The following is a 26,076-nucleotide window of genomic DNA, read 5'->3' as shown; positions in this document are numbered from 1 at the left end:
CTAGCACATAGTGCGATGGGAACCTTTACCTTTAATAAGCTTTGAGGAAACTTCAAGCCTTGGAGTATTCTTTCGTTGGATGTATAACTTGGAACCCTGAGAATGAGTTTGCAATTTATTTCCCCTCCCCCCCCCCCTTTGTTTGCAGACGAACGAGAAGGAGGGAAAAAACCCAGGCGGAAGGGAGTTAAAAGGCAATGGGAAGGGAAGTCAGCCGAGGAAGACGAAGGAGGAGGAAGAGAAGGAGGAAAAGGAGGAAGGACTTTAGCTTGTGACCTCAAGTTGGACGAAACTTTGGACCGGACATTGGAAGACGGGGCGAAGCAGCACAATTTGACGGCCGTCAACGTGCGGAATATCCTTCACGTAAGTGTTGGACACAGTCGATGGGGACGGCGTTGGGTCTGTGGGCAGGTCTTCCTCGACTTACGACGATTTGTTTAGCGACCGTTCGAAGTTAGAACGGCCCTGAAGAAAAAAAATGACTTCGCACAGGTAGCCCTCAACTTAAACAGCCGTTCGTTTAGTGACCTTTCGAAGGTGACGTCATTGGAAAAAAGCGACTTACAACCGTTCACGACTGTTGCCGCAGTTGTCACAGGATCAAAATTTGGACGCTTGGCAACTGACCCCCATTTGTGACGGTCGCAGTTTCCCGTGCGTGTGTGTGTGTGATGTGATCCCTTTTTTGCGACCTGACGAGCAAAATCAATGGGGAAAAGCCAGATTCGCTTAGCGACCATGACGAGAAAGTTCGTAACACGGTGCAAAAAACACCCTGGACAGAGGTCTCACTTAGCAACCACCGAAATACTGAGCTTAATTGCGGTCCTAAGTCGAGGACCATTTTCTCATGACCGTTGAAGCATCCCCCTGGTCAAAATTTGGACGCTCGGCCACTGGCATGTACTTACGACGGCCATGCGATCACCCTATGTAACCTCCTCAGCCAAGCTTCCGTTCAAGCAAAAGCCGATATTAGCTATATTAACGACCTTAACGGCTTACGGCGATGCCCTTAAAACCGCGGCGCAGACGGTCGCCAAACTTCCCCTTTCTGTCGCTTCGCAACGGAGATTTGGGGCTGAGTTATGGCCATAAGTCGAGGACTACCTGTGGTTGATTCCCCCCCCCCATCCTTTTTTATTTTTAAATAATTTTTATTAGACTTTTAACTTTTAAAAACAAAATAAAAGTACAACAAAAAACCAAAACACATTCAAAACACGTAACAGACATAACATTACTTCATATATTATTTTACAGCTTGCCGTATCGACATAGAATAGAATAGAATTTTATTGGCCAAGTGTGATTGGACACACAAGGAATTTGTCTTGGTGCGTATGCTCTCAGTGTACATAAAAGAAAAGATACGTTCATCAAGAAACACAACTGATGGTCAATATATCAATATAAATCATAAGGATTGCCAGCAACAAGTTATAGTCATACAGTCATAAGTGGAAAGAGATTGGTGATGGGAACTATGAAACAATTAATAGTAGTGCAGATTCAGTAAATAGTCTGACAGTGTTGAGGGAATTATTTGTTTAGCAGAGTGATGGCCTTCGGGAAAAAACTGTTCTTGTGTCCAGTTGTTTTGGTATGCAGTGCTCTATAGCGTCGTTTTGAAGGTAGGAGTTGAAACAGTTTATGTCCAGGATGCGAGGGATCTGCAAATATCTGCAAATAGATATATATATTCTCTGTTCTTATTCAATCGATCCTCTACATGCTTATATTTACATCGGTATCTATTTACCAAACAGTCCTTACCCAGTTAACACTATCCAGTAATTTACACTTCCTAGTTTTCAATTAATTAGATTAACATTCCAATTTATTTATTTTGATTTCTTTTTTCGAACCAATCGTATAATTTGTTCCACACTTTATAGTATTCCGACTCTTCCCTTTCCTTAATTTCCAGCGTCATCTTGTCCATTTCTGCGCACTGTTAAGATTTTTCGAATTCTTATTTCCTCTCCTGGTCCATTCTTTCGTTTCAACCCATACGCGACAGCGATCCTTGCTTGCCGTTAATAGAATAGAATAGAATTTTTATTGGCCAAGTGTGATTGGACACACAAGGAATTTGTCTTGGTGCATATGCTCTCAGTGTACATAAAAAGACAAGATACGTTCATCAAGGTACAACATTTACAACACAATTGATGGTCAATATATCAATATAAATCATAAGGATTGCCAGCAACAAGTTATAGTCATACAGTCATAAGTGGAAAGAGATTGGTGATGGGAACTATGAGAAGATTAATAGTAGTGCAGATTCAGTAAATAGTCTGACAGTGTTGAGGGAATTATTTGTTTAGCAGTGATGGCCTTCGGAAAAAACTGTTCTTGTGTCTAGTTGTTCTGGTGTGCAGTGCTCTATAGCGTCGTTTTGAGGGTAGGAGTTGAAACAGTTTATGTCCAGGATGCGAGGGACATTAATACATGAAGTATTAGGTATTGCAAAGGTTTTATCTATTTTGGGGTTAATTATTCCTAATAAATAAACGTTCCGGTTTACATTCCATTTTTAATCGGGTAATTCCCTCTAACCAATTTTTAATTTTTTGCCAATTTGGTTTTTCTTATCTTGGGGGCACATCCACCACTCTTGCTTGGCTGCAGCCACTGTGATTCCAGGTGCAGTTTCAAAGGCCAGGAGCAGCTTTTCCTGACTTGGAAATTATCTTTTTTTTTTTCCCCCACCGCAGGAAGTCATCACCAACGAGCACGTGGTGGCCATGATGAAGGCCGCGATTAGCGAGACAGAAGACGCCCCGGTTTTTGTGAGTTTGGGGGTCCTCGGAAGAGAAGAAGAGGAAAACGGGAGGAAGCAGTTCTCAGATGGGGCCTGTATCTCAACGGGGGTGTGTGGGGTGGGGTAGATAAAAATAGATAAAAAAACTAGATAAAAATAAACCACTGTTTTCTCCATCTCTCTCTCTCTTTTTCTCTTTTTTTCTCTTTCTTCTCTCTATTCTCTCTCTTCCTCTGTTTCTCTTTGTCGCTTTCCCTCTCTTTCATTTTCTCGCTCTCTCCTCTTTGTTTCTTTTTCTCTTTCCCTCTCTCTTTCTTCCCCTTTCTTTTTTTCTTTCTCTGTTTTCTCTCATTCTTTCTCTTTTTCCCTCTCTCCCTCTTTATTTCTCTCTCTCCCTTTCCATCTCTCTCTCTCCCTTTTTCCTCTTTCTTTCTCTTTTTTCTCTCTATTCTCTCTCTTCTTCCACTATTACTTTTTGTCTTTCTCTCTCTCTTTCATTTTCTCTCTCTTGTCTTTCTCTCTTTCCCTCTCTTCCCCTTTCACTTTTTTCTCTCATTCTTTCTCTTTTTCTCTTTCCCTCGCTCCCTCTTTTTTTATTTCTCTGTCTCTCTCTTTCTCCACCTCTCCCTCTCTCCCTTTTTTTCTCTCTCTTTCACTCTCTCTTTCATTTTTCCCCCTCTCCCCATTTCTCTCTCCTCTCTTTGTCTCTTTTTCCCTCTCTCTTTCATCCCTTTTCTCTTTTTTTTCTCTCTGTTTATTTCTCTCTTTCTCTCTCATTCTTTCTCTCTTTCCCTCTCTCCCTCCTTTTTTCTCTTACCCTCTTTCTCTTTTTCCTTCTCTTGCTCTCACTCTCTTTCCCTCTTTCTCTGTCTCTCTTTACTTCTCTCTCTTTTCCCCCTTCCCCCAATTCAGGAGCCCAAAATGACACGGTCCAAGCTGAAAGAAGTGGTAGAGAAAGGTGTGGTAAGTAAAACATAAATAGCAGTTTAGCTCATTCGTTCGTTCCTATACCTAAATGGCGGGGTTTAAAAATATTGATTTCTATCCCGTTTTTATTATTTTTATAAATAATTCAAGGTGGTGAACACAATATCCCGTCCTCCTCCTATTTTCCCCACGACAACAACCCTGTGAGGTATGTTGGGCTGAGAGAGAGAGAGGGACTGGCCCAAAGTCACCCAGCTGGCTTTCATGCCTAAGGTGGAACTAGAACTCACTGTCACCTGGTGATTGGGCCACAGTCACCGAGCTGGCTTTCATGCCTAAGGCAGGGCTAGAACTCACCGTCTCCTGGTGATTGGCCCAAAGTCATCCAATTGGCTTTCATGCCTAAGGTGGGACTAGAACTCCCCATCTCCTGGTGATTGGCCCAAAGTCATCCAATTGCTTTCATCCCTAAGGCAGGACTAGAACTCACCGTCTCCTGGTGATTGGCCCAAAGTCATCCAATTGCTTTCATCCCTAAGGCGGGACTAGAACTCACCATCTCCTGGTGATTGGCCCAAAGTCATCCAATTGGCTTTCATCCCTAAGGTGGGACTAGAACTCCCCATCTCCTGGTGATTGGCCCAAAGTCATCCAATTGCTTTCATCCCTAAGGCGGGACTAGAACTCACCGTCTCCTGGTGATTGGCCCAAAGTCATCCAATTGGCTTTCATCCCTAAGGCGGGACTAGAACTCCCCGTCTCCTGGTGATTGGCCCAAAGTCATCCAATTGCTTTCATCCCTAAGGCAGGACTAGAACTCACCGTCTCCTGGTGATTGGCCCAAAGTCATCCAATTGCTTTCATCCCTAAGGCGGGACTAGAACTCACCATCTCCTGGTGATTGGCCCAAAGTCATCCAATTGGCTTTCATCCCTAAGGTGGGACTAGAACTCCCCATCTCCTGGTGATTGGCCCAAAGTCATCCAATTGCTTTCATCCCTAAGGCGGGACTAGAACTCACCGTCTCCTGGTGATTGGCCCAAAGTCATCCAATTGGCTTTCATCCCTAAGGCGGGACTAGAACTCCCCGTCTCCTGGTGATTGGCGCAAAGTCATCCAGTTGGCTTTCATGCCTAAGGTGGGACTAGAACTCCCCATCTCCTGCTGATTGGCCCAAAGTCATCCAGTTGGCTTTCATGCCTAAAGTGGGACTCGAACTCACCGTCTCTCCATTTCTAGCCTGGTGCCTGCCCCGAGGTGCCTTGTTTTTCTTTTATTTATTAGTATTTATTAGATAAGGCAACAGATCCTCTCTGTTTTCTGAAACAGCTTGGATAAACGTGGGGCCATTTTCAGAAAATTTTAATTATAAACGAATGCAAGCATGTATGAATGAATGAACGGAAGGGGGAATCCTGCGTAGAATTCACGCCCTTCCTGATTTTTTTTTATTAATTTTTTTTTTTTTGGTATTTAATGGCAGAGGTGCCAATCCTATGTGTTGCCTTCTCAGGTAATTCCAACCTGGAATATTTCTCCCATCAAGAAAGCCAACGAACTCAAGGTTAGTACTCTTTTTGAGATTTTGATAATATACTCTGGCAGGCCTTTTTATTGTTCTTTTATACGTTGGGAATAGAAGCCCATAAAATTCTGAAAAATACACACGTTTGCTGCGCTGGTATGGATTGGTTAGCAAATTCATCTATCTGTGGGGTCCTTGCCGCCCTCTGAGCTCGGTGGTTTTCTTCCAGACGTTTCATGACCCAACTAGGTAACATCATCAGTGCTAGAAGAGAGGGGGGGGTGTGTGTGTGGAGAGGGGGAGGAGAGCTGTGGGGTCCTTGGTGCTCTCTGGGCTGGTTTTCTTCCAGACGTTTCACCACCCAACTAGGTAACCTCATCAGCTCTAGAAGGAAGGGGATTTTGCAGAGCAGAGGAGAGCAGGGGGTAGGACGAAGACTGTGGGGATCCTCGGTGCTCTCTGGAGCTGGCTTGCTTTCCTTGCAGACCTCTCACGACCCAACTAGGTAACAGCATCCGTGCTAGAAAAATCACCGATCACTGTGGACCCCACCCCACCGTCCCGTCAGCCCCGAGCCACAGAGATTCTCTTCCGTTAAACTCTCTTCAAGTTTTTGCAGGACAGAAAACCGGAAGATTAAATTAAATTCACCCTCTCTCTGCCTTGCCTGGGTTCACCCATCCGCGGAAGCTCCTTTCTCCCCCACCTCTTTTCTCTCTCTCTCTTGAAAACTCACCTCTTTCTGCCTTCGTTCCTTTTTCTTGCCCATCTCCCCCCTCCCCTTTCCCCATCGCTGCAGCCCCCCCAGTTTGTTGACATCCCCCTGGAAGACGACGATTCTTCCGACGAGGAGTACCAGCCGGAAGAGGACGAAGAAGACGAAACGGCGGAGGAGGTAACGCTTTGCGAGTGGAGGCGGGAAAAACCAAAAAAACCCTCCCTGCATGCAGAAGTCTAGCATCTCGAGAAGTAGAACTAAATTTCTGTCGGAGGGGATTTTGAAGCCCATCAGCAGACAAGCGAAACCATCAAATTTAATACCATAAAAAACACGTTGGTTTCACGCTCTGGTTTTCAAAATTGGGCTACATCCGCGCAATGGTTGGATTAAAGTTTTGAAGGTGCGTTTATCCAGAGAGGGGATATTCGGCAGTTCGAATCTCGTCAGCTCAAGGTTTAACACAGCCTTCCGTCCTTCTGAGGTCAGTAAAATGAGGACCCAGATGGTTGGCGGCCATAGACTGACTCTAAACCGCTTAGAATAATAATAATAATAATAATAATAATAATAATAATAATAATAATAATAATAATAATAATAATAATAATAATAATAATTTAATTTGTATACCGCCCTGCTCCCAAAGGACTCAGGGCGGTTTACAGCCACAGCAAAATACAAAAATTACAAATACAGTGCTAAAAACAAAAATTTAAAAACTTATTCAATTGGCCCCATTTAAAATACAATATCAACCCTGTAAAACTGATAAGTTTAAAACCCATAAAATCAATTAAAAATTTTAAAAATTCAAGCCAGAAGGGCTGGGAAGTACTGGGAAGCGGTATATAAGTCTGTGTGTTATTGCCTGCCTGCCTTCCTTCCTTCCTTCCTTCCTTCCTTCCTTCCTTCTTTCCTTCCTTCCTTCCTTCCCACCACTGAGGGGTTTTCAAGAAAAGATTGGACAGTCACTTGTCTGAAATGATCTAGTAGGGGGTTGGACTAGAAGACCTCTTAGGTCTTTCCCAACTATTCTGCTCTTTCTTTCTTTCTTTCTTTCTTTCTTTCTTTCTTTCTTTCTTTCTTTCTTTCTTTCTTTCTTTCTCTCTCTCTCTCTCTTTCTTTCTTTTTCTTTCTTTCTTTCTTTCTTTTTCTTTCTCTCTCTCTCTCTCTTTCTTTCTTTTTCTTTCTTTCTTCCTCTTTCCTTCCTTCCTTCCCTCCCTCCCTCCCTCCCTCCCTCCCAGGGGGTTGGACTAGAAAGCCTCCAAGGTCCCTTCCAATTCTGTTAATCTGCTATTCTTCCTTCTTTTCTCCCCCCTTCCTTCCTTCCTTCCCGATCACTGGACGTTTTTAAGAAAAGATTGGACAGCCCACCTGTCCGAAATGGTCTCGGGTTTCTTGCTTGAGAAAAAGGTTGGACTAGAAGACCTCCGAGGTCCCTTCCAACCCTGTTATTCACTCCTATTGATTCTGCCGTGGCTGCCGGTAGTCTGACCAGGGGAGACTGATCTCTCTCTCTCTCTCTCACACACACACACACACAATCGCACACATTCCATCTGATTTCCTTTCCTGGTTGCTTCTTTCCCCCCCAGAGTTTATTGGAAAGCGATGTGGAAAGCAACACCTCGTCCCCTCGGGGGGCCAAGCGCTCTCGTTCGCGACAGTCGGATATGGTGGAGACGGACGAGGAAGGAGGGGCCCCCTTGGAGGTAAGTGGGGAGGGGGAGGGGTCTTCGCTTCCTCGGTCTCCTGCTTCCCCCCCCCACATGCTCGCTCTGGTTGTTCAGCGAAGCACTGCCGTTGTTAAGTGAATCAGGCAGTCCTTAAGCCAATCCGACTTTTCCCCATTGAACGTGCTCCGGCTGGGAAAGTCGTCAAGGGTTATCACGTGACCCTGGGATGCTGCCACCGTCGTAAGTGTGAAACACGACCACAAGTCACATTTTTTTCCAGCGCCGTTGTAACTTTGAACGGTCACTAAGCGAACGGGTGCCAGTCAAGGTCTACCTGTACGGTGGTCCCTAGAAGACGAGTTGTAGGTCATTTTTTTTTAGTGCCGTTGTTCAGTTCCAGCGGTCACTAAATGAATGGTTGTAAGTCGGGGAGTACGTTATATACTACGCAGGTCGTCCTCGGAGGACAACGGTTCATTTAGTGACCCTTCAAACTTACAAAAGATGACTTACGACGGTGGCAATGGTCACGCGAACTGCATTCGGATGCTTGGCCACCGACTCACATTTACGACGGTTGCAGCGTCCGGGGCAGGGGGGGGGTCACGTGATCCCCTTTTTGCGACCTTCGGGCAAGCCAAATCAACTGGGAAACCTGATTCACTTAACGATCCTCTTCCTAACTTAACTACTGCACAATAATCAGTGATTCACCGGGACAGGAGGCTGGGGGCGACTTTAGTATGTGACTCCTTATTAAGTGTCACTGTTTTTATATATGAGATTTTATATCCTCTAAGCCACCTTGAGCGACACGGCGGCTCAGGGGCTTAGGACGTTGAGCTTGTCGATCGAAAGGTCGGCAGCTCAGCGGTTCGAATCCCTAGTGCTGCCGTGTAACGGGGCGAGCTCCCGAGACTTGTCCCAGCTTCTGCCAACCTAAGCAGTTTCGAAAGCACCTAAAAATGCAAGTCGAAGAAACAGGGACCACCTTTGGTGGGAAGGTCACAGCGTTCCGTGCGCCTTTGGCGTTGAGTCACGGAGACGTCTTCGGACAGCGCTGGCTCTTCGGCTTTGAAACGGAGATGAGCACCGCCCCCTAGAGTCGGCAACGACTGGCACGTATGTGCGAGGGGAACCTTTACCTTTTAAGCCGCCTTGAGTCGCCATGGGAGGATAGTGTTCTGACCTAGAGTTCCCCAAACCATGAAGCAGACTCCTAGCCCCAACCAAAATTTCTTTTTATTAAGTTACTGTGAATTCCTCTCATTCACATACAGCAAAGTCTTTCAAGGGAGAATTTACAGGCACAGGCCTTATCTGGCTTGGGGAGCTGCCAGGCCCAATATCTTCAAAACTTGGCAAGGAGTCACGAACCAATTAAGCGGACTAATTGTCTCCTGCAAACTCCGCTCCCCTTTCGCTCCTCTTTTATTCCCTCTGGGAGGGGCCATTCATCGTCCACTTGTGGCTTTACTCCTGAGTCGACCTTTGTTCTTTAGCTGTTCCCTTCGTCTGTCAACTCAACGCATGCACACACTGGGAACAGGCTCCAGCTGTTCTTCTGCCTCACTGATGTCTGACTCCGAAGGCAGCTGATAACTGTCAGACGTCCCTGGCTCCCTCTCTGCCTCTGACGCAGAGCCCTCATCAGAGCCTTCCCCAGACTCCAGGACTGGCCCAGGTTCCTCCCCAACCTCCTCACTGTCCGAATCTGCTGCCAGCTCTGCTGTTCGCTGGCAGGCCACAACAGATAGGCGGCAATATAAAATTCCCTAAATAAATAAGATGAAATAAACTGTCGTGTCCCACTCCTCCGCTGACGGCCGGGTCAGGGAAATCCGAATCAGGCTTGCCTCTGCCCAAAGTCCTAGCAAAGTCCTCAGAGCAGGCAGGAGACCAGAAAAAGACTTCAGCAAGATAAGTTCGACTTTGCCTGACTCAGAGACTGCCAGAAAGCAGATCCTTTATATAGGCCATGGGGTGTGGCTCCATGACTCAGCACTCATTAAGGCCTGCCCCTCCCTCCCTTCTGTTGCCTCCGCCTATCCAGTCTTCTGATGCGAGGGTCACTCCAATCAGCAGCTGTTGGAAATAAACTTTCCTCAGGCTCACATGCTGTGGAGGAGGGGGAGGGGTCTAGCTGCTCCGTTTGCCTGGGCATGGAGCCAGGGCTGGGGCCGGGGTGCTCCTCCTCTGCAGCCTGCTTGGGCATGGAGCCAGGGCTGGGACCGGGAGGTGCCCCCTCCTCTTCAGCTTGTCTGGGCATGGAGCCAGGACTGGGGCCGGGAGGCATACATTCCTCCGTGTTCGGGAGCAGATAAGAAGGCCCCGGCTGCTGTGAGAGCGGGCAAGACACAACATAAACGCGGCGAGAAAAATCGTAAAATGGGGCAGACATAAATTTGGGGGCCCATTGCAGTCGTAAGCTGAGGACTCCCTGTGAGGAATTAGCAGGCACCTTTTAACAAACTCAGGAGATTGTCCTCGGTCCTGAAGCCGTTCCGTTGTGTTTTTTTTTCCTCGTCCAGGCCGAGAAGGGCTCCAGCCCTCCCGCCCAGCGACACATCAGTGCCGAGGTCATCCCTATGGGCCCACCGCCGCCCCCCAAGCCCAAGCAAAACAAAGACAGCGTTTTCATGGAGAAACTTCATGCCGTGGATGAAGAACTGGCCTCCAGCCCCGTCTGCATGGATTCCTACCAGGTAAGGTCTAGCGAATATCCTGGATGCCCCCGGCGGGAAAAGCTCAGCTTCCAGTATCAGCTCTTAGCCCTCCCTGGGAAACACCCCTTAGGATGTTCCCGAGAACGGCTGTAATTTCGATTTATTATTATTTACTTCAGTCATTAAACATGAAACTCAAGTCAACTGAACATTCAAAAAGGCATCACAAATACCATTGACTGGCGCTGATGGTCGATACGGGTGGCTGCCAGCGTCCTAGGTATCAACCAAGTACCTTCTTAAGATGTATCATGTTTTTTGCAGTTCCGCTGGTGTCATTGCAGGAAGCTGCAATTTGTTGATGTGTTTTGTAAAATTCTTGGACGTGGTACAATGACAATGGGCACCACCGTGACATCTTTCATCCATAGCCGTGTAGTTTCGATGGCCAGGTCGCGATATTTCGTGATTTTTTTTCCAGTTCTTTTTCTTCGACTCTGGCATCTCCTGGTACCGCGATGTCAATAAATTGTACGCTTTGGTTTTCGACAACTGTGATATCTGGCGTGTTGTGATCCAAGTCACGATCCGCCTGTATTCGAAAGTCCCACAAGATTATTTATTTATTTATTTATTGATGATGATGATGATTCCGCCTTTATTAATTTATAAGCAAGTCAAAGTGGGGAGCCTACCCAATGCTTCTTCCGTCTGCTTTCTCCCCAGCAACAACCCGGGGAGGTGGGTTAGATTGAGAGGGATGGGGTGGGCCAAAATCTCCCAGCCAACTTTCATGTCTTAAGGCAGGACTAGAACTCACCGTCGCCTGGTGATCGGCCCACAGTCACCCTGCTGGCTTTCATGCTTAAGGCAGGACTAGAACTCCCAGTCTCCTGGTGATTAGTCCAAAATCACCTAGCCGGCCTTCATGGCAGAACTAGAACTCATAGTCTCCTGGTGATTGGCCCAAAATCACCCCGCCGTCTTTCATTCATGCTTAAGGCGGGACTAGACCTCACAGCCTCTTGATGATTGGCCAAAAGTCACCCGGCCGTCTTTCATGTCTTAAAACGGGATTAGAACTGGGCTCTTTTAAGGTGATTATTTGTTGTTGAATGGCAAATGCTTCCGTTGCCAGTAATTATTACTACCGCATCTTTTTCACCTTCAATAAATCTCGTTGAAGAAGACCGCGGGAATTCTTCTCGCGAGAACCTCTTCCAATGTTAAGATGCCTCCCTTTCCTTCCCAGCCTCTGGAAGACAGCTTAATCGCCTTCCGCACCCGATCCAAGAGACCCCTGAAAGACGTGCCCCTCGGTCAGTTGGAGGCTGAACTTCGGGCTCCGGACATCACTCCGGATATGTACGACCCCAATACGGCGGACGACGAAGACTGGAAGCGATGGCTGGGCGGGCTGATGAATGACGACGTGGAAAACGAAGGCAAGTTCGAACCCCAAAAAACATCAATTTGGGGTTTTACTGGTTACAACTGATTCGGTTTTATAGAAATGGCTAGTTTTGAATTCTTCTGGAAAAGGGGAAAGTTGAGGGTCGACGTCTGTAGAGATTCTCCGTCATCCAGGTCAAAGGTGCTTTTTTTCAGGACTTTCTGGTTTTTTTTCTTTTGAAGACGTTTCGCTTCTCATCCAAGGAAGCTTCTTCAGCTCTGACCGGATGGTGGGGAATGGAGGGATTTACACTCCTTGCAGGCCGCTGGTCCTTTGCATCCTTTTAGAGGGTCGTTGAGGCCACTTGGAGGTTTATCTGTGTCCTCGGAGTCACCTGAGTGGGGCAAACGGTTTCTGCAGTCTGCAATTTTTTCCTCTATTTCCATCTATTCCTACTCCCACAATTTGGGTGTTCGTCCCAAATGGTGTAGCTCAGTGGTTCTCAACCTTTATAGTGCTGCGACCCCTTTAATACAATTCCCCACGATGTGGCAACCCCAACCGTAAAATTATTTTCGTTTTGAATTCATCGCGCCTGAAGCCGTATCGGCTAGCGATCTGAACTTCTTGCGATTGCCTTGAGGACGGAGGCATTAAAGCGGAGACTCCTCCCCTATTAAGTTTATCATCGCGCCTGAAGCCAGATTAGGCTAGCGATTGGGAGCGATTGCAGCTGGCTTGAGAGGGAGACATCCGAGCAAAGATTTCTCTTTTTTTTAATTCATCTCGCCTGAAGCCGAATTTGGCTAGTGATTTGAAGAGCCTGCAGCTGGCTTGTGGAGTCAACCATCGGAGCGCGATTCTTCGACTCGCAAGTATACTTCCCATATTTCCGATGGTCTTAGACGACCCCTGGCAAATCGTCATTCGACCCCCAATGGGGTCGCGACCCACAGGTTGAGAACCGCTGGACTGTAGCTAAAAGTCTGTACAGATTCTCAGTCATCCAGGTTTTGAGGTTCTCCCCCCCCTTCCTCCCATTTCTCTTTCCATTTTCCCCCAGCTACTGTATTTTCCTATCTGTTTGTATTTTTTTGTAGTTTATTTTACGATCTAATTAAAAATGTTCAAACTGAAAATTGATAAAACTTTATAAAGCAGAACGTTCGAAGTGGAAAACGAAGGCAAGAAGGACCAGGGCTGGGCTGGAAGGTTGTCTTGAATTTGACTTTGGGGTTTGAAAGAATGCAAAAATTGGAAAATCAAGTAGTTTTCCTGCTTACGACGGTTCACTTAATGACCAAAGTTACAACAACATGGAAAAAAATCCCCGACTTACGATTGTTTTTCACACTTCTGACCATTAATTCTTCGCCTTTTTTTTTCTCTTCCAGATGAAGCTGATGATGACGATGACCCCGAGTATAATTTTTTGGAAGATCTTGATGAACCGGACACAGAAGACTTCAGGAACGACCGTGCCGTCCGAATCACAAGTACGTTCCCCTTGTCTGCGGCTCGTCCTCGTCTTACGACCGCAATACAGCCCGGAGTTGTGGTCATAAGTCGTTGCAGTCGTATGTCGAGACCCCACATGACCAGCAGGAAACAGGATTTCATTTTTAATGTGTGCCAGTGGGTCCAGAGTAAAAAAATGTCAATAAAGGTTGATTATCTTTCCATCCATCTACCTACCTACCTACCTACCTACCTACCTACCTACCTACCTACCTACCTACCTACCTACCTACCTACCTACCTATCTATCTATCTATCTATCTATCTATCTATCTATCTATCTCTATTTCTACATCATCTATATCATATCTATCATTATATCTTTCTATCATCTTTATCATTCTATTATCTGTCTGTCTCTCTCTCTCTATCTCTCTATCTCTCTATCTTTCTATTATCTATCCCATCCATCCATTCATCTATCTCATTCTATTATCTATCTATCTTTCTTCCTTCCTTCCTTCCTTTTCTTTCTTTCTATTATCTGTCTCTCTCTCTATCTTTCTTCCTTCCTTTTCTTTCTTTCTATTATCTATCTATCTTTCTTTCTTTCTTTCTATTATCTAGCTATCCTATCTATCTATCTATCTATCTATCTATCTATCTATCTATCTATCTACCTATCTATCTATCATCTACAATATCTATCTGTCTGTCTGTCTGTCTGTCTGTCTGTCTGTCTGTCTGTCTGTCTGTCTGTCTGTCTATATCTATCCATCAATCTATCTATATCTGTCTATCATTCTATTATCTATCTATTCCATCCATCCATCTATCATCTATCTATTTATTATTCTATATCTATTCCATCCATCCATCCATCTATCTACAACTTTTGCTAAACGACGTTTTCAGGCGTTTTTAAGACGTTCGCAGCCAGAAGACCGGTGATTTCACGGACCCTCCTCTCTTGTTTTGTGTCCCGCAGAGAAAGAAGTGAACGAGCTGATGGAGGAGCTGTTTGAAACGGTGAGTCCTCCGGGCCCTCCGCTGGAACAAATCCAGGCGAAGTCGCTAATCGATGCCTGCTTTTGTAAGCTCAAATTATCCCGAATCAGTTTCAGGATGAAATCGGCTTCCCCAATGTAGAGGATGATGGACTGGAGGACGAAGAGGGCGCTGCTGAGGCCCGCCCCAATTTTAACACCCCTCAGGTGCTCAGGTAAGACAGCCTCACTTGCCCTCTTGTATTCCTGATTGTATTATCAGACAGGATAAGGGGTGCCATTGCTCTTTTTATTCCATGCGTCTAGAGAAAAAAACCTTGCCGGTGGTCCTTGATTGGCCTCCACAAACAGGAGCAGAATTTCCGTTGCTCAGCAAGACGGTTGCTAAGTGACGGTTGCTTCCTTTTTGCCACCATTGCTCAGCAGATCACGGCAGTTGTTAAACGAATCACACTGCCGTTAAGTGAATCCTTTGACTTGGATTGTCGGAAGGCGGCCAAGAAGGTCACAAATTGGGATCACGTGACCCTAGCGTGCCACAACCGTTGTATATAGAAATGCCGGCTGAATTTTGATCATGTATCTTTGGGGATGACACAAGTGGTGCGGCGGCGTAGAGGTTAAGCTCTCGCCACACAATCAGGAGGCTGTGAGTTCGATCCTAGGCAGAGGCAGATGTTTCTCTCTCTGAGCACAGTGAGAATATATCTGTTAAAACAAAACTCCGCATTGGCGACAGGAAAGGCATCCAGCCAGTAAAACACTCAGCTCCAATCAGTGCCAAGACTCCACCCCGCAAGGGATTATGGGGTCGTTAAAAGAAGATGATTTAGGGGGGGGTGCCACAGTGGTCGTAAGCGCGAGAAGCAATTGCAGGTTAATTTTTTTCAACGCCTTTGAACAGTCGCTAAACGGATGGTTGTAAGTTGAGGCCTACTTGTAATTCAGGATAATGACGATTACAGGGCAACCTGTTTCTCTGTACCTGGAATTTCAATTCTATATATCTTATTAGCAGTTGCGGTCGGTCGGTGGGCAAGCAATGCCCTTCCACCTTTCACTAAACCTCAACTCCCAGCATGCCTCGCTACTGGCGAGCCATGCTGGGAGTTGAGGTTCCACACAGCTTTCCTGGCTCTGTGCTGACCCCCAAGTCTGATTGATCTGGGGTCTGTTTGAGGGCTGAGGTCTCCTTATCTGTGGGGCAGGGGGCCCGAAAGGAACGGCGACCCTGTTTGGGAAGGGAGATAAAGTAAAAATTGGCTGGGCCTTAGCCTCCCTTCTAGACTGAGCAGTATCAGAAGCGGATGGCAAGATCACTTCTGCCTAGCTACAGTCGGAGAACCGGGTTACAAAGAAATACACAATTCCTCAACTTACGACCTCACTCGATTGCCAGAATTCCTGCTGCTAAGCGAGACAAGCTGTTAAAAAAGTTTTCCTTCGCTCGCGCACAAGAGAATCCTTCTGGATGCCAGAAGGAACATGGGCCAGTCCTGGGGGCTGGGGAAAGCTCGGACGAGGGCTCCGTGTTGGAGGCAGAGACGGAGATAGACAGCAGCGAGGCAAAGGAACAGCTGGAGCCCCTTCCCAGTATGTGCATGCGCAGAGCTGCCAGGAGACAAGAACAACTCAGAAAGCAGGGTCGACTCAGGACTAAAGCCACACCTTGGAGATGATCGGCCCCTCCCATAGGAAACAAAAGAGGAGCAAACGGGGAGGGGGCTTTTGCAGGAAACAATTCGTTCCGTGACTCTGAGAGACTCTGTGCCCAGTTTGGCCTTGTACTTTGTTTGGAAACTAGTTACCTGGCAGCCTTCCAGGCGAGATAAGGTCGGTGTTGATAAATATGCCTTTGAAAGACTGTTTGAACAGGCCTTGCTGACTGTGAATGAAAAGAATTCACAGTCGTGTAGAGGTTTTGCTGGGACCAATTCCTGCTTCCTGTTTTTTTAAGGGAGCCTAGGTCAAAACACCCCCCCCATCCCCACCCACCCCCAGAAATGGGGCATAGACACAATCGTAGCTTTAAAGGCGGGTCTCGCAAAGAGGAAGATGGGCTTGGGAATATCAGTCCGGCTGGGGACTATGAGATTTGCAGTCCAAAGGCTGGGAAGTGCTGACGGTATGGCTGGGGGAGAAAGACGTGCTGTAAAAGGAGACGAAGGGGCGAGAGGAGGAGGAGGAGAGAAAAACCAAATTTTTCAAATTTTGGATAAAGACTTGGGGAAAACAAAAGGATGTTTTCGCCCCGTGATGGGGAATCTATAGCACGCCATCTGCACCGCACATGCGGACGCGCCTCTCACCGACCACCTGGTCTTTGGGTCTCTGCCACGCATCTGCAGGGGGCGGGACATGTGGGTGAGGCCCATGCGCGGACGGGCAGGGCACATGCGCAAGGGGGGTTCAGGAGGTTTTCCAGGCCCAAAACAGGGAGCGGGGGGGACGCGGCTCGTGCGCCCTCCCTGCACCCTGTTTTGGCTTCCAGGTTGGTGCAGGATGCTTTTGAGGCCCAAACGAGCACACGTGTGTGGGGAATGCGTGTGCATGATCGGGGGAGGCACATGCGCGGGGGGGGGGCACTCGCATTGTGTTTCGGGTTTTCGGGCACAGACGTATGCATTCGCACCCGTGCACGCTTTGGGCAGTCAGCACCAAAAAGGTTAACCATCGCCGTTTTAGCCTGTTACAATATTTACAGTTAAAATTAAATGTAATTTCATGAAGTTTGTGCGGGGGGGGGGAACCCTAAGGCCCTCTAGAAGGACCCTGTTTCTCTCGAGGAGGGAGAAGACGCAGGGCACGTGGCGGGCGGCATCCCCAAAAAAACCTGGTACCACCAGCAGCCACCCCTCCCATCTTCACCACCTCGGTCGCAGGTTCGAAGAACCGCTGGCCAATCTGTTGAACGAACAGCACCGGACGGTGAAAGAACAGCTGGAGCAGCTGCGGGTGAAGAAGTCCACCATCAAGCTGCCCCAGGAGATGGAGAGGTCCAAGCTGCGGAACGAGAAGGCGGCCCAGACCCTGGTGCTGGACGCCGGGCAGAGGAAGAGGCTCCAGCAGCAAATGCAACAGGTTGGGTGACCGCTGCCTCGGGCTTGGGTTCTCGTTTTGGGGGACCCTGTACCCCGAGAGGGCTTCGTCCGCCGGAGGAATTCTTCCCCGTTCCACCACAGGATGCTGCCCCTAAGCTTTAGCCCTCCGACCGCGGGGCGGGTGGATTTTGGGAACGGGTGGGTGTGCTGACCGCTGACCTCTCTCTCCCCAACCGTTCCAGCACGTGCAGCTTCTGACCCAAGTTCACCTCCTGTCCAGTTGCAACCCGAGCCTGAGCTCCGAGGCCAGCACTGCCCGGCTCTTCCTGGTAATTTCTGATTTTTGATTTTTGAGAGTGAATGTGGTTCAGATGAGCTCCTCCTCTTTGTCCTTCTCTGTCTTTCTCTTCTTTCTACTCTTATCTTTTGATCCGTGGCTTCTCCGTCTTTCCCTCTTCCTCCTCTGTCTTCTCCTCCACCTTCCCCTTCTCTATCTCCTCCTCCTCCACCTTCTGTTCTTCTTCTCCTTGTCCTCCATCTCCTCTTTCTCCTCCTCCTCCATCTCTTCCTTCTCTCATCTTCCTCTCTTCCTCCATCTTCTCCTCCTCCATCATCTCTTCCTCCTTGTCTGTTTTCCCCTCCATCTTCTCATCCTTCTCATCTATGTCCATGTCCTCTTATCTTCTTATCCTTCTCCACCTTTTGCTTTTCCTACTTCTCCATCTCATTCTCCTCCTCCTCCATCTTCTCCTTCTCCACCTTCTCTTTTTTTTTATTTGCATTTATATCCCGCCCTTCTCCGAAGACTCAGGGCGGCTTACACTATGTTAGCAATAGTCTTCATCCTATTTGTATATTTATATACAAAGTCAACTTATTGCCCCCAACAATCTGGATCCTCATTTTACCTACCTTATAAGGATGGAAGGCTGAGTCAACCTTGGGCCTGGTGGGACTAGAACCTGCAGTATTTGCAGGCTGCTGCTGTTAATAACAGGCTGCATTAGCAGTCTGAGCCACAGAGGCCCCTTCTTCTTCTCCTCCTTCTCCATAGTCTTGTCATCCTTCTTGTCTGTCTTCCCTACCTTCTCGTCGTCCTCCTCTACTTCCACCTCCTCCATCTTCTTTCTCCTTGTCCTTCTCCATCTTTTCCTTCTGTTTCTCCTCCATCTTCTCCTTCTCTACTTTCTCGTCTTCTCCTCCATTGTCTCGTCCTCGTCTGTTGTCCCCTCCACTTTTTCTCCTCCTGCCCCATCTTTTCCTTCTCCGCCTTCTCTTCTCCTCCTCCATCTTCTCCTCCATTGTCTTGTCATCCTTCTTGTCTGACTTCCCCACCTTCTTGTCCTCATCTATTTCCATCTCCATCTTTTTCTTCTTGTCCTTCTCCATCTTTTCCTTCTCTTTCTCCATCCTTCTCATCTGTCTTCCTTCTATATCTTCTCTTCGCCTTCTCTTCTCCTCCTCCTTCTCCATTGTCTTGTCATCCTTCTTGTCTGTCTTCCCTACCTTCTCGTCGTCGTCCTCTACTTCCACATCCTCCATCTTCTTTCTCCTTGTCCTTCTCCATCTTTTCCTTCTGTTTCTCCTCCTTCTCCTTCTCTACTTTCTCGTCTTCTCCTCCATTGTCTCGTCCTCGTCTGTCGTCCCCTCCACTTTTTCTCCTCCTGCCCCATCTTTTCCTTCTTCGCCTTCTCTTCTTCTCCTCCATCTTCTCCTCCTCCATTGTCTTGTCATCCTTCTTGTCTGACTTCCCCACCTTGTTGTCCTCATCTATTTCTATTTCCATCTCCATCTTTTCCTTCTCCTTCTCCATCCTTCTCATCTGTCTTCTCCTTCTATATCTTCTCTTCGTCTTCTCTTCCTCCTTGTCCATCTCTCTTCAGTCTTCTCCTTCTTGTCTGCCTCTTTCTCTTTCTCCTCAACTATCTTCTCGTTCTCGTTTTTCAACTTCTCTTTCTTTGTGTATCTTCTCCATCTCCTCCTCCTCCTCGTCCTTCTTCTCCTCCTTCATCACCTTCTTGTCTTTCTCCATCTTCTCCTCCTCTTCCTCCATCTTCCCCTTCTTGTCTGCCTGTCTTCTCTTTCTCCTCAACTATCTTCTCTTTGTCCTTCTCCATCTTCTCTTTCCTCCTCGTCTGTCGTCTCCTCCTTCATCACCTTCTTGTCTTTCTCCATCTTCTCCTCCTCCATCTCCATCTTTCTCCTTCAACTACAGGCTGAAGTCCTGTTTTTTTCCCGCGTGGGCTGAAAAATTGGGAGGAACGAATCAGGATGGGAATATCTGCCCTGCTTGGTTGAACCCTCCCCCATCCTTCCTTCACCCTCCGGCGTGATCTTCAGCGTGTTTTTCCTCCTTCCTTTCCCCAGAACGAGTTGGAAAGCTTTGCCAAGAGCTCCCTGTTGCTCAGCCAGCCTTCCAGTCCCGGGTTCCAGACCTCTTTCCAGCCTTTTAACTTGAAGGAATCCCTGCAGCTGATCAAAGATTTCCACGCTCACGTCAAGATCGAGTGGAGCCCCCGGAAAGCCGTCAAAAAGAACAGTTGAGTTTCTCCCTCTCTTAAATTTAGATAGTTTAATAATTATTTTAAAATACCATATTTGTCGTGTCCCACTCCTCCTCTGACGGCCGGGTCGGGGAAGTCTGTATCAAGCGTGGCCACGAAGCCTCTGCAGCTTTGCCAAAGTTCTGTCAGAGTTCTCAGGGCAGGTGCAAGGTGTGACTTCAGCAATCCAAATTAGACTTTGCCTGATTCAAAGAATGCCAGAAAGCAGATCCTTTATATAGGCCATGGGGTGTGGCTCCATGACTCAGCACTTATCCAGGCCTGCCCCTCCCTTCCTTTTGCTGACATCGCCTCTCCATTCTCCGGAAGCGGGGATCCGTCCACCCTCCAGCTGCCGGCAATTCCAGCTCGTGACTGGCTTCATGCTCCTCATGTTCACATGCCGTGGGGGAGGGGTTTATTTGCTCGGTCTGTCCGGCCATGGTGCCAGGACTAGGGGCTGGAGGCATGTCAGGCCGTTCGTCTGCACTATCAGTCCCTGGCTGAGATAACAGGAGATGAGAGGGGCCCGGCTGCGGAGAGGGAGGCGGGCGAGGCACAACAATATTTTTAGTAAGAAAAATGCACCTAAATTTAGAAGAGGAAAACAACAGCAACAACAAAAATTTGGCCTCCGAGCACCCCATTTTTGGCCCCTTTTTAAACCCTTTTCCAGCCTTTTTTCTGCCCATTTTCGAGGCTTTTTTCAGCCTGTCTTTGAGGCTTTTTTCGGCCCATTTTCAAGGCTTTTTTCGGCCCATTTTCGAGGCTTTTTTCAATTTGATATTTTTATTTTAAAAAACTTGGAAAAAAAATAAAACAGATTATTATCATCATCTTCTCTTCCAATTCTCTCTCTCTGTCTCTCTCTCTCTCTCGATTCTTTTAGTGACCGATTTTGCTTGCTTGCCCAAACAAGTGGCCTGGATCCTGGCCACGCGCAGAGTTTTCCTGTATCCAGAGCTGCTGCCCACCTGCTCCTTCAAGGCCAAAACACCCCGGGACAAGATTGTCTTCACCAAAGGAGAAGATAAGTACGTACATCTGCCTTACCTAGCGGTGGAAATTCCGGGCCCCAATTTGGGTCGTACGTCGAGGTTTAGTCGTCGGGGAGTTCGATTCTAGCTCTTAACATTTGTCAACAACCGTTTGTCTGCAATGTTATTGGGTTTCTTGCCTGAGCAGGGGGTTGGACTAGAAGACCTCCGAGGTCCCTTTCAATTGTTCTGTTCTATTCTATTCTGTTCTATTCTATTTTCTATTTTTATCAGGGCCGTTGTAACTTTGAACGGTCACTAAATGAACTCTCGTAAGTCAAGGACTACCTGTATTTTTCCGGATGTTCCCTCCGCCCCAGTCTTTCCTCACTCGCCTTCCTTTCCCTTCTTTCAGCTTGTTAGCACTGGGTCTCAAACACTTCGAAGGCACCGACTTCCCCAAGCCCCTCATCAGTAAGTACCTTCTGACCACCAAAACGGCCCACCAGCTGACGGGACGGATCAAGAACCGGAACATGAACCGAGTTCCCGACAACATCATCCGGGTCAGTTCCCACTAAAAGCTTCTTTTCCGGATCCGCTCGATTAAATTAAACCATGGTCTGTTAAGGAATTCTTACGGAGATCCTCCATCATCCAGGTCATGGTTGATGTCACCCGAGTGGTGCAAACATGTGAGGAGCCTTCTTGGAGCTGCTGAAGGGACTTGTTGTAGACTGCAGATAGATGGTGTACGCTGGGGAAACAAAACAGCCGCTTCATAAAAGCATGACACAACAGAACAGAACAAACCCATCAGGACAAGATTCAGCAGCCCATCTGCATTTCAAAGACAAAAGGCGGCTCTTTTGAAGACAGTCAAGATGTCTTGACTGGATGTGGCCGTGGTAGCTCAGGCTGGTAAGAAGCCTGTTATTAGAACACAGCAGCCTGCAATTACTGCAGGTTCAAGCCCGGCCCGAGGTTGACTCAGCCTTCCATCCTTTATAAGGTAGGTAAAATGAGGACCCAGATTGTTGGGGGGGGCAATAAGTTGACTTTGTAAATATACAAATAGGATGAGACTATTGCCTTATACACTGTAAGCCGCCCTGAGTCTTCGGAGAAAGGCGGGATATAAATGTAAATAAAAAAAAAAAGTCCACAATTTGGACAGAGAGGACCGCTGGCTTGAAAGAGGGGTCCGAGGGGCCATCTAAGTTGAAATTGAACAGCCCCTCCCTCAACAAGACGGATACGACATCGTCTATCTCCAATCTACAACACAATCCCTTCAGCCGTTCCAAGAAGGCTCCGCACCCCATTTGCACTACACAGGTGACCCTGCCTCCTTTTTAGAGGGTCGTTGAGGCCACTTGGAGGTTTATCTGTGTCCTCGGGGGTCACCTGAGAGTTGCAAATGGTTCCTGCAGTCGGCAGGCTTTTAGACTTTTAGCTACGCGATTTGGGATGAAGACTCTTTGAACGGTCTGGGATTAGGAACGGATTTCCAGGAAAAAATGCCAGACTACAAGAACCATTTGCCCCACTCAGGTGACCCCGAGGACACAGGTAGACCTCCAAGTGGTTTCAACAACCCTCTAAAAAGATGCAAATGTCCACAAGGAATATAAATCCTTCCATTCCCCTCCATCCAGTCAGAACTGAAGAAGCTTCTCGGATGAGAAGTGAAACGTCTTCGAAAGACAAAACCAGAAAGTCCCAGTTGCCTCTTGGAAAAAAAACCCATCTTTGGCACAACCTTGACCTGGATGATGGAGAATCTCTCTACAGATTTTTTTAATTGCAGCCATTCACTTAACAACGGTGTCCAGAAAGCTCGTAGAATGGGGCAAAAACTCACTGGAGAAATGTGTCGCTTGGCCACATAGAAATCCGGCGCTCGATTGCGATCATAATTTGAGGACTGCCTCTCTCTCTCTCTCTATCTAGATCAGGGGTCTCCAACCTTGGTCCCTTTAAGACTTGTGGACTTCAACTCCCAGAGTCCCTCAGCCAGCAAAGCTGGTCCTTTTAAGACTTGTGGACTTCAACTCCCAGAGTCCCTCAACCAGCAAAGCTGGTCCCTTTAAGACTTGTGGACTTCAACTCCCAGAGTCCCTCAGCCAGCAAAGCTGATCCTTTTAAGACTTGTGGACTTCAACTCCCAGAGTCCCTCAACCAGCAAAGCTGGTCCCTTTAAGACTTGTGGACTTCAACTCCCAGAGTCCCTCAGCCAGCAAAGCTGATCCTTTTAAGACTTGTGGATTTCAACTCCCAGAGTCCCTCAGCCAGCAAAGCTGGCTGAGGAACTCTGGGAGTTGAAGTCCACAAGTCTTAAAGGGACCAAGGTTGGAGACCCCTGATCTAGATCAGTAGGCAAGGCCAGAAGTCCGATTGACCCGTTGTTTTATCGGTTCTTCCCGAACTTATCTCTTATTTTTCCAGTACTATAAAACCACGAAGCAACTTCCGGTTTTGCCTCGGCTTTGCGAGGAAATTCAGCCCGGAGATTGGAAGCCGCCTGTGGAACAGGAAGAGCATCTCTTGCCTTTTTGGTTAAAGGTAAATTCTGGGGTGTGTGTGTGTTTGTGTGTCATGTGAGGCTTTGCTTCACAATTGTGTGGCACCGCAACACAACTTTCCTGCTCCGCTTACGGACGTAAGTCAAGAACTGCCTGTTATTATCAGGCAGACGTTAAAAATCTTCGAAGGAAATCTTTCTGATTTTGGCTTTCTTGCTCTCTCTCTCTCTTTCTCTTTCTTTCTTTCTCTCTCTCTCTCTCTCTTTCTCTCTCTCTCTTTCTCTCTCTCTCTCTCTCTTTCTCTCTCTCTCTCTTTCTCTCTCACTCTTTCTCTCTCTTTCTCTCTCTCTCTTTCTCTCTCACTCTCTCTCTCTTTCTCTCTCTCTTTCTTTCTCTCTCACTCTTTCTTTCTCTCTCTCTTTCTCTCTCTCTCACTCTTTCTCTCACTCTTTCTCTCTCTCTTTCTTTCTCTCTCTCTCTCTCTCTTTCTCTCTCTCTCACTCTTTCTTTCTCTCTCTCTCTGTTTTTTTTAAAGTATATTTATTTTATTTTATCACAAAAAGATCAAATACGAAAGCAGAAAAACAAACAAAATGGCACTAACCACAAAAATTAGCGTACAACAAAAGAGAAAAAGGGGATTCAAATAGCAAATAAATTTCACTTTTTAACGTGTAGAATTCACCCCAGCTGGATGCCGGAAAAAAAGGTGGGGGTGGTGGGGAACAGCTTTCTTGGTTTTTTTTATTTATTTAAGTATATTTATTTTATCACCCAAAAAAAAAGAGAAAATACAAAAGAGAAAAAGAAACAAAGCAGCACTAAGAAGGACCCCCAAAAATTAGCGAAAGAGAAAAATACATTTATAGCAAGTCAAATTTAACTTTTAACGTCTAAAATCCAACCTGGCTAAATGCCGAAAAAATGGGAAAAACAAAAAACAGCTTTCTTGATCTTGCTACTTGAAAGTGCATCACACACAACACAAACGCAATTTCCTTTTATTTTCCCCTCTCTTTAAACACAACCCACAAATAAACGCCTATATTTTTGTTTTGTTTTGTTTTGTCCCAGGCCAGCATGCCCTCCATCCAAGAGGCCCTAGAGCAGCAGCGCGCTAGAGTGGCCTCTCAGGGCCCCGACGCGGATCCCAAGGCAGGAAGCGAGGCGGCCGATCCCGCCAACCCCGAGTGCCCTCTGCGCATGCCCGAGGGCCTCCAGCTCATCCTGAGACCTCTGAGCAGCCGCTTCTGCCGCCGAATTTGGCGATGGCAGCGGCCGGCTGCCGCCAAACCCTTCCTGGTCCAACCGAGCCTCTGTTTGCCCCCAGCCGGGACGGGCGGCTTCATCAAAATGAGTGCCAAGCAGCCCCTGCCCGCCGCGGCCCCCGGCAAATTGGCAACTCACGTCTCCCCCTTGTCCCAACCGGCCTCTCTGGTCCAACCCTTGTCGGCCGTGCCGCACTTGAATCTGCCCTCGGCCCTGGGCCGCGGTATCCCTTTCGAGCTGCAAGGCGTCCTCTCCACTCAGCGGTCAGGGCCCCGGCCGTGCTTGGCCCCCGCGGTGGCCCCGAACGTAGTCTCTTCCCTTCCCGTCGCTTTCCACCCCAAAATGATCCTGCCGGCTTTGCCCGCCAACCGGGTCCGGAAGGCTCCCATCCCGAGGGGGTACCAAAAGAAGAAGACCCCCAAAGTCGCCCCTTTGCTGAAGGCCGCCCCGGTGCTTCATCCGACCCCCGTCATCTTCACCGTTCCTGCCGGGGCGGTCAAAGTCTTGGGCATCGCCAGCGGCTGTAACGTGCTGCAGCCTCTTTCCGCTGCCACCAGGGCGGTCTCGGCCCCGCAGCCCATCCCCATCACCACGCTGCTGGTCAACCCCACGCCCTTCTCCTGCCCGCTCAACCAGCCCTTGGCGGCTTCTCCCACTCTGCCCTTGGTGGTCGCTTCCAATTCGGGCCCTACCCCGGCGTCCGCGCTGGTTAAAGATTCGGAGGTGTCTACTCAGCCGGTCAACAATGTGGTGTCTGCTGGGGATGCACCAGAACCCGACCAGACCAACCCCAAAATGGGCCCAGAAGAAGCCCCAGGAGACGGCGGCAGCTCGTGGTCCTCTAATCTTAACCCTGAGCTCCAAGCGGAACCTCCTGTCCAGGGTTACGTGGTTGAAGGCAGGCCTCCTGAGGTGGTCGCCCCTGCTCCCTTCTCCCCCGTGGTGGAGTTAGGAGACTTAGTCAAGGTGGACTTGGAAGCCTCCAAGGAGACATCGTCTTCAGAAGCAGCCCCCGTTCCCCAGAATCCATCTTTAGAAGATTCTCCAATGAAAGAAGAGTTGATTTTGGGCCTCGGGCAGGGCCTGGAGGTCGAGCCGGCCTTGGCGGTCAAGAAGGAGCCGGAAGAAGTTCCGAACCAACCCGGCGGCGAGGAGGAGGAAGAGGAGGAGACGGCCAACTCAACCGCCCCGCAAGCAACGCCTTCGACAGACGAAGGAAGTCGTGCTTCTCCCACCGAGGTTGGCGGCAGCTCCGCGACGGACACCAGTAGCTCCTTGGGAAAGGTGGAGGAACTGGGGAACCGCCCCGAAGGGGCAGCGTCGGCCGGCCAGGAGGGAGGAGGCGAGAAAGACGGGCTGGAGGAAGAGGAAGAGGAGGATTTTGACGATTACATCCAGGACGAGGAAGACGAGATGTCGTCGGCGTCCGAGGAATCGGTTCTCTCGGTGCCAGAACTACAGGTAAGACCAGGACGGGGATCCCTGAATTCCTCCTGAGTCGCCTTGACTCGTCTCTTACGTCTTGAAGAAGAGAATGGACAGCCACTTGTCTGGAATGGTAGAAGGTCTCCTGCT

The 26,076-nt window shown here is 48.2% G+C and overlaps 1 protein-coding gene across 4 annotated transcripts in view; it reads left to right on the top strand.

Annotated features, from left to right (window-relative positions):
* GON4L (gon-4 like) overlaps positions 1-26,076 on the top strand; it is a 42,432-nt gene that overhangs the window by 4,130 nt on the left and 12,226 nt on the right. For 3 of the 4 annotated variants that reach the window (XM_058159952.1, XM_058159954.1, XM_058159955.1), the window contains exons 4-21: positions 149-366; positions 2,727-2,801; positions 3,686-3,736; positions 5,214-5,264; positions 6,025-6,120; positions 7,542-7,658; positions 10,154-10,327; positions 11,541-11,733; positions 13,076-13,177; positions 14,128-14,168; positions 14,258-14,361; positions 17,029-17,227; positions 17,430-17,516; positions 19,555-19,726; positions 20,620-20,764; positions 21,123-21,273; positions 23,156-23,272; positions 24,307-25,962. In XM_058159952.1, the coding sequence (XP_058015935.1) occupies positions 149-366; positions 2,727-2,801; positions 3,686-3,736; positions 5,214-5,264; positions 6,025-6,120; positions 7,542-7,658; positions 10,154-10,327; positions 11,541-11,733; positions 13,076-13,177; positions 14,128-14,168; positions 14,258-14,361; positions 17,029-17,227; positions 17,430-17,516; positions 19,555-19,726; positions 20,620-20,764; positions 21,123-21,273; positions 23,156-23,272; positions 24,307-25,962 (3,749 nt within the window). The remainder of the gene's footprint in view (positions 1-148; positions 367-2,726; positions 2,802-3,685; positions 3,737-5,213; positions 5,265-6,024; positions 6,121-7,541; positions 7,659-10,153; positions 10,328-11,540; positions 11,734-13,075; positions 13,178-14,127; positions 14,169-14,257; positions 14,362-17,028; positions 17,228-17,429; positions 17,517-19,554; positions 19,727-20,619; positions 20,765-21,122; positions 21,274-23,155; positions 23,273-24,306; positions 25,963-26,076) is intronic. The other variant, XM_058159953.1, reaches the window with a different exon arrangement.

The sequence above is a fragment of the Ahaetulla prasina genome, chromosome 17 (genome assembly GCF_028640845.1).
Source record: "Ahaetulla prasina isolate Xishuangbanna chromosome 17, ASM2864084v1, whole genome shotgun sequence".
Lineage (NCBI taxonomy): Eukaryota > Metazoa > Chordata > Lepidosauria > Squamata > Colubridae > Ahaetulla > Ahaetulla prasina.
This window is presented reverse-complemented; position numbering and strand designations above follow the sequence as displayed.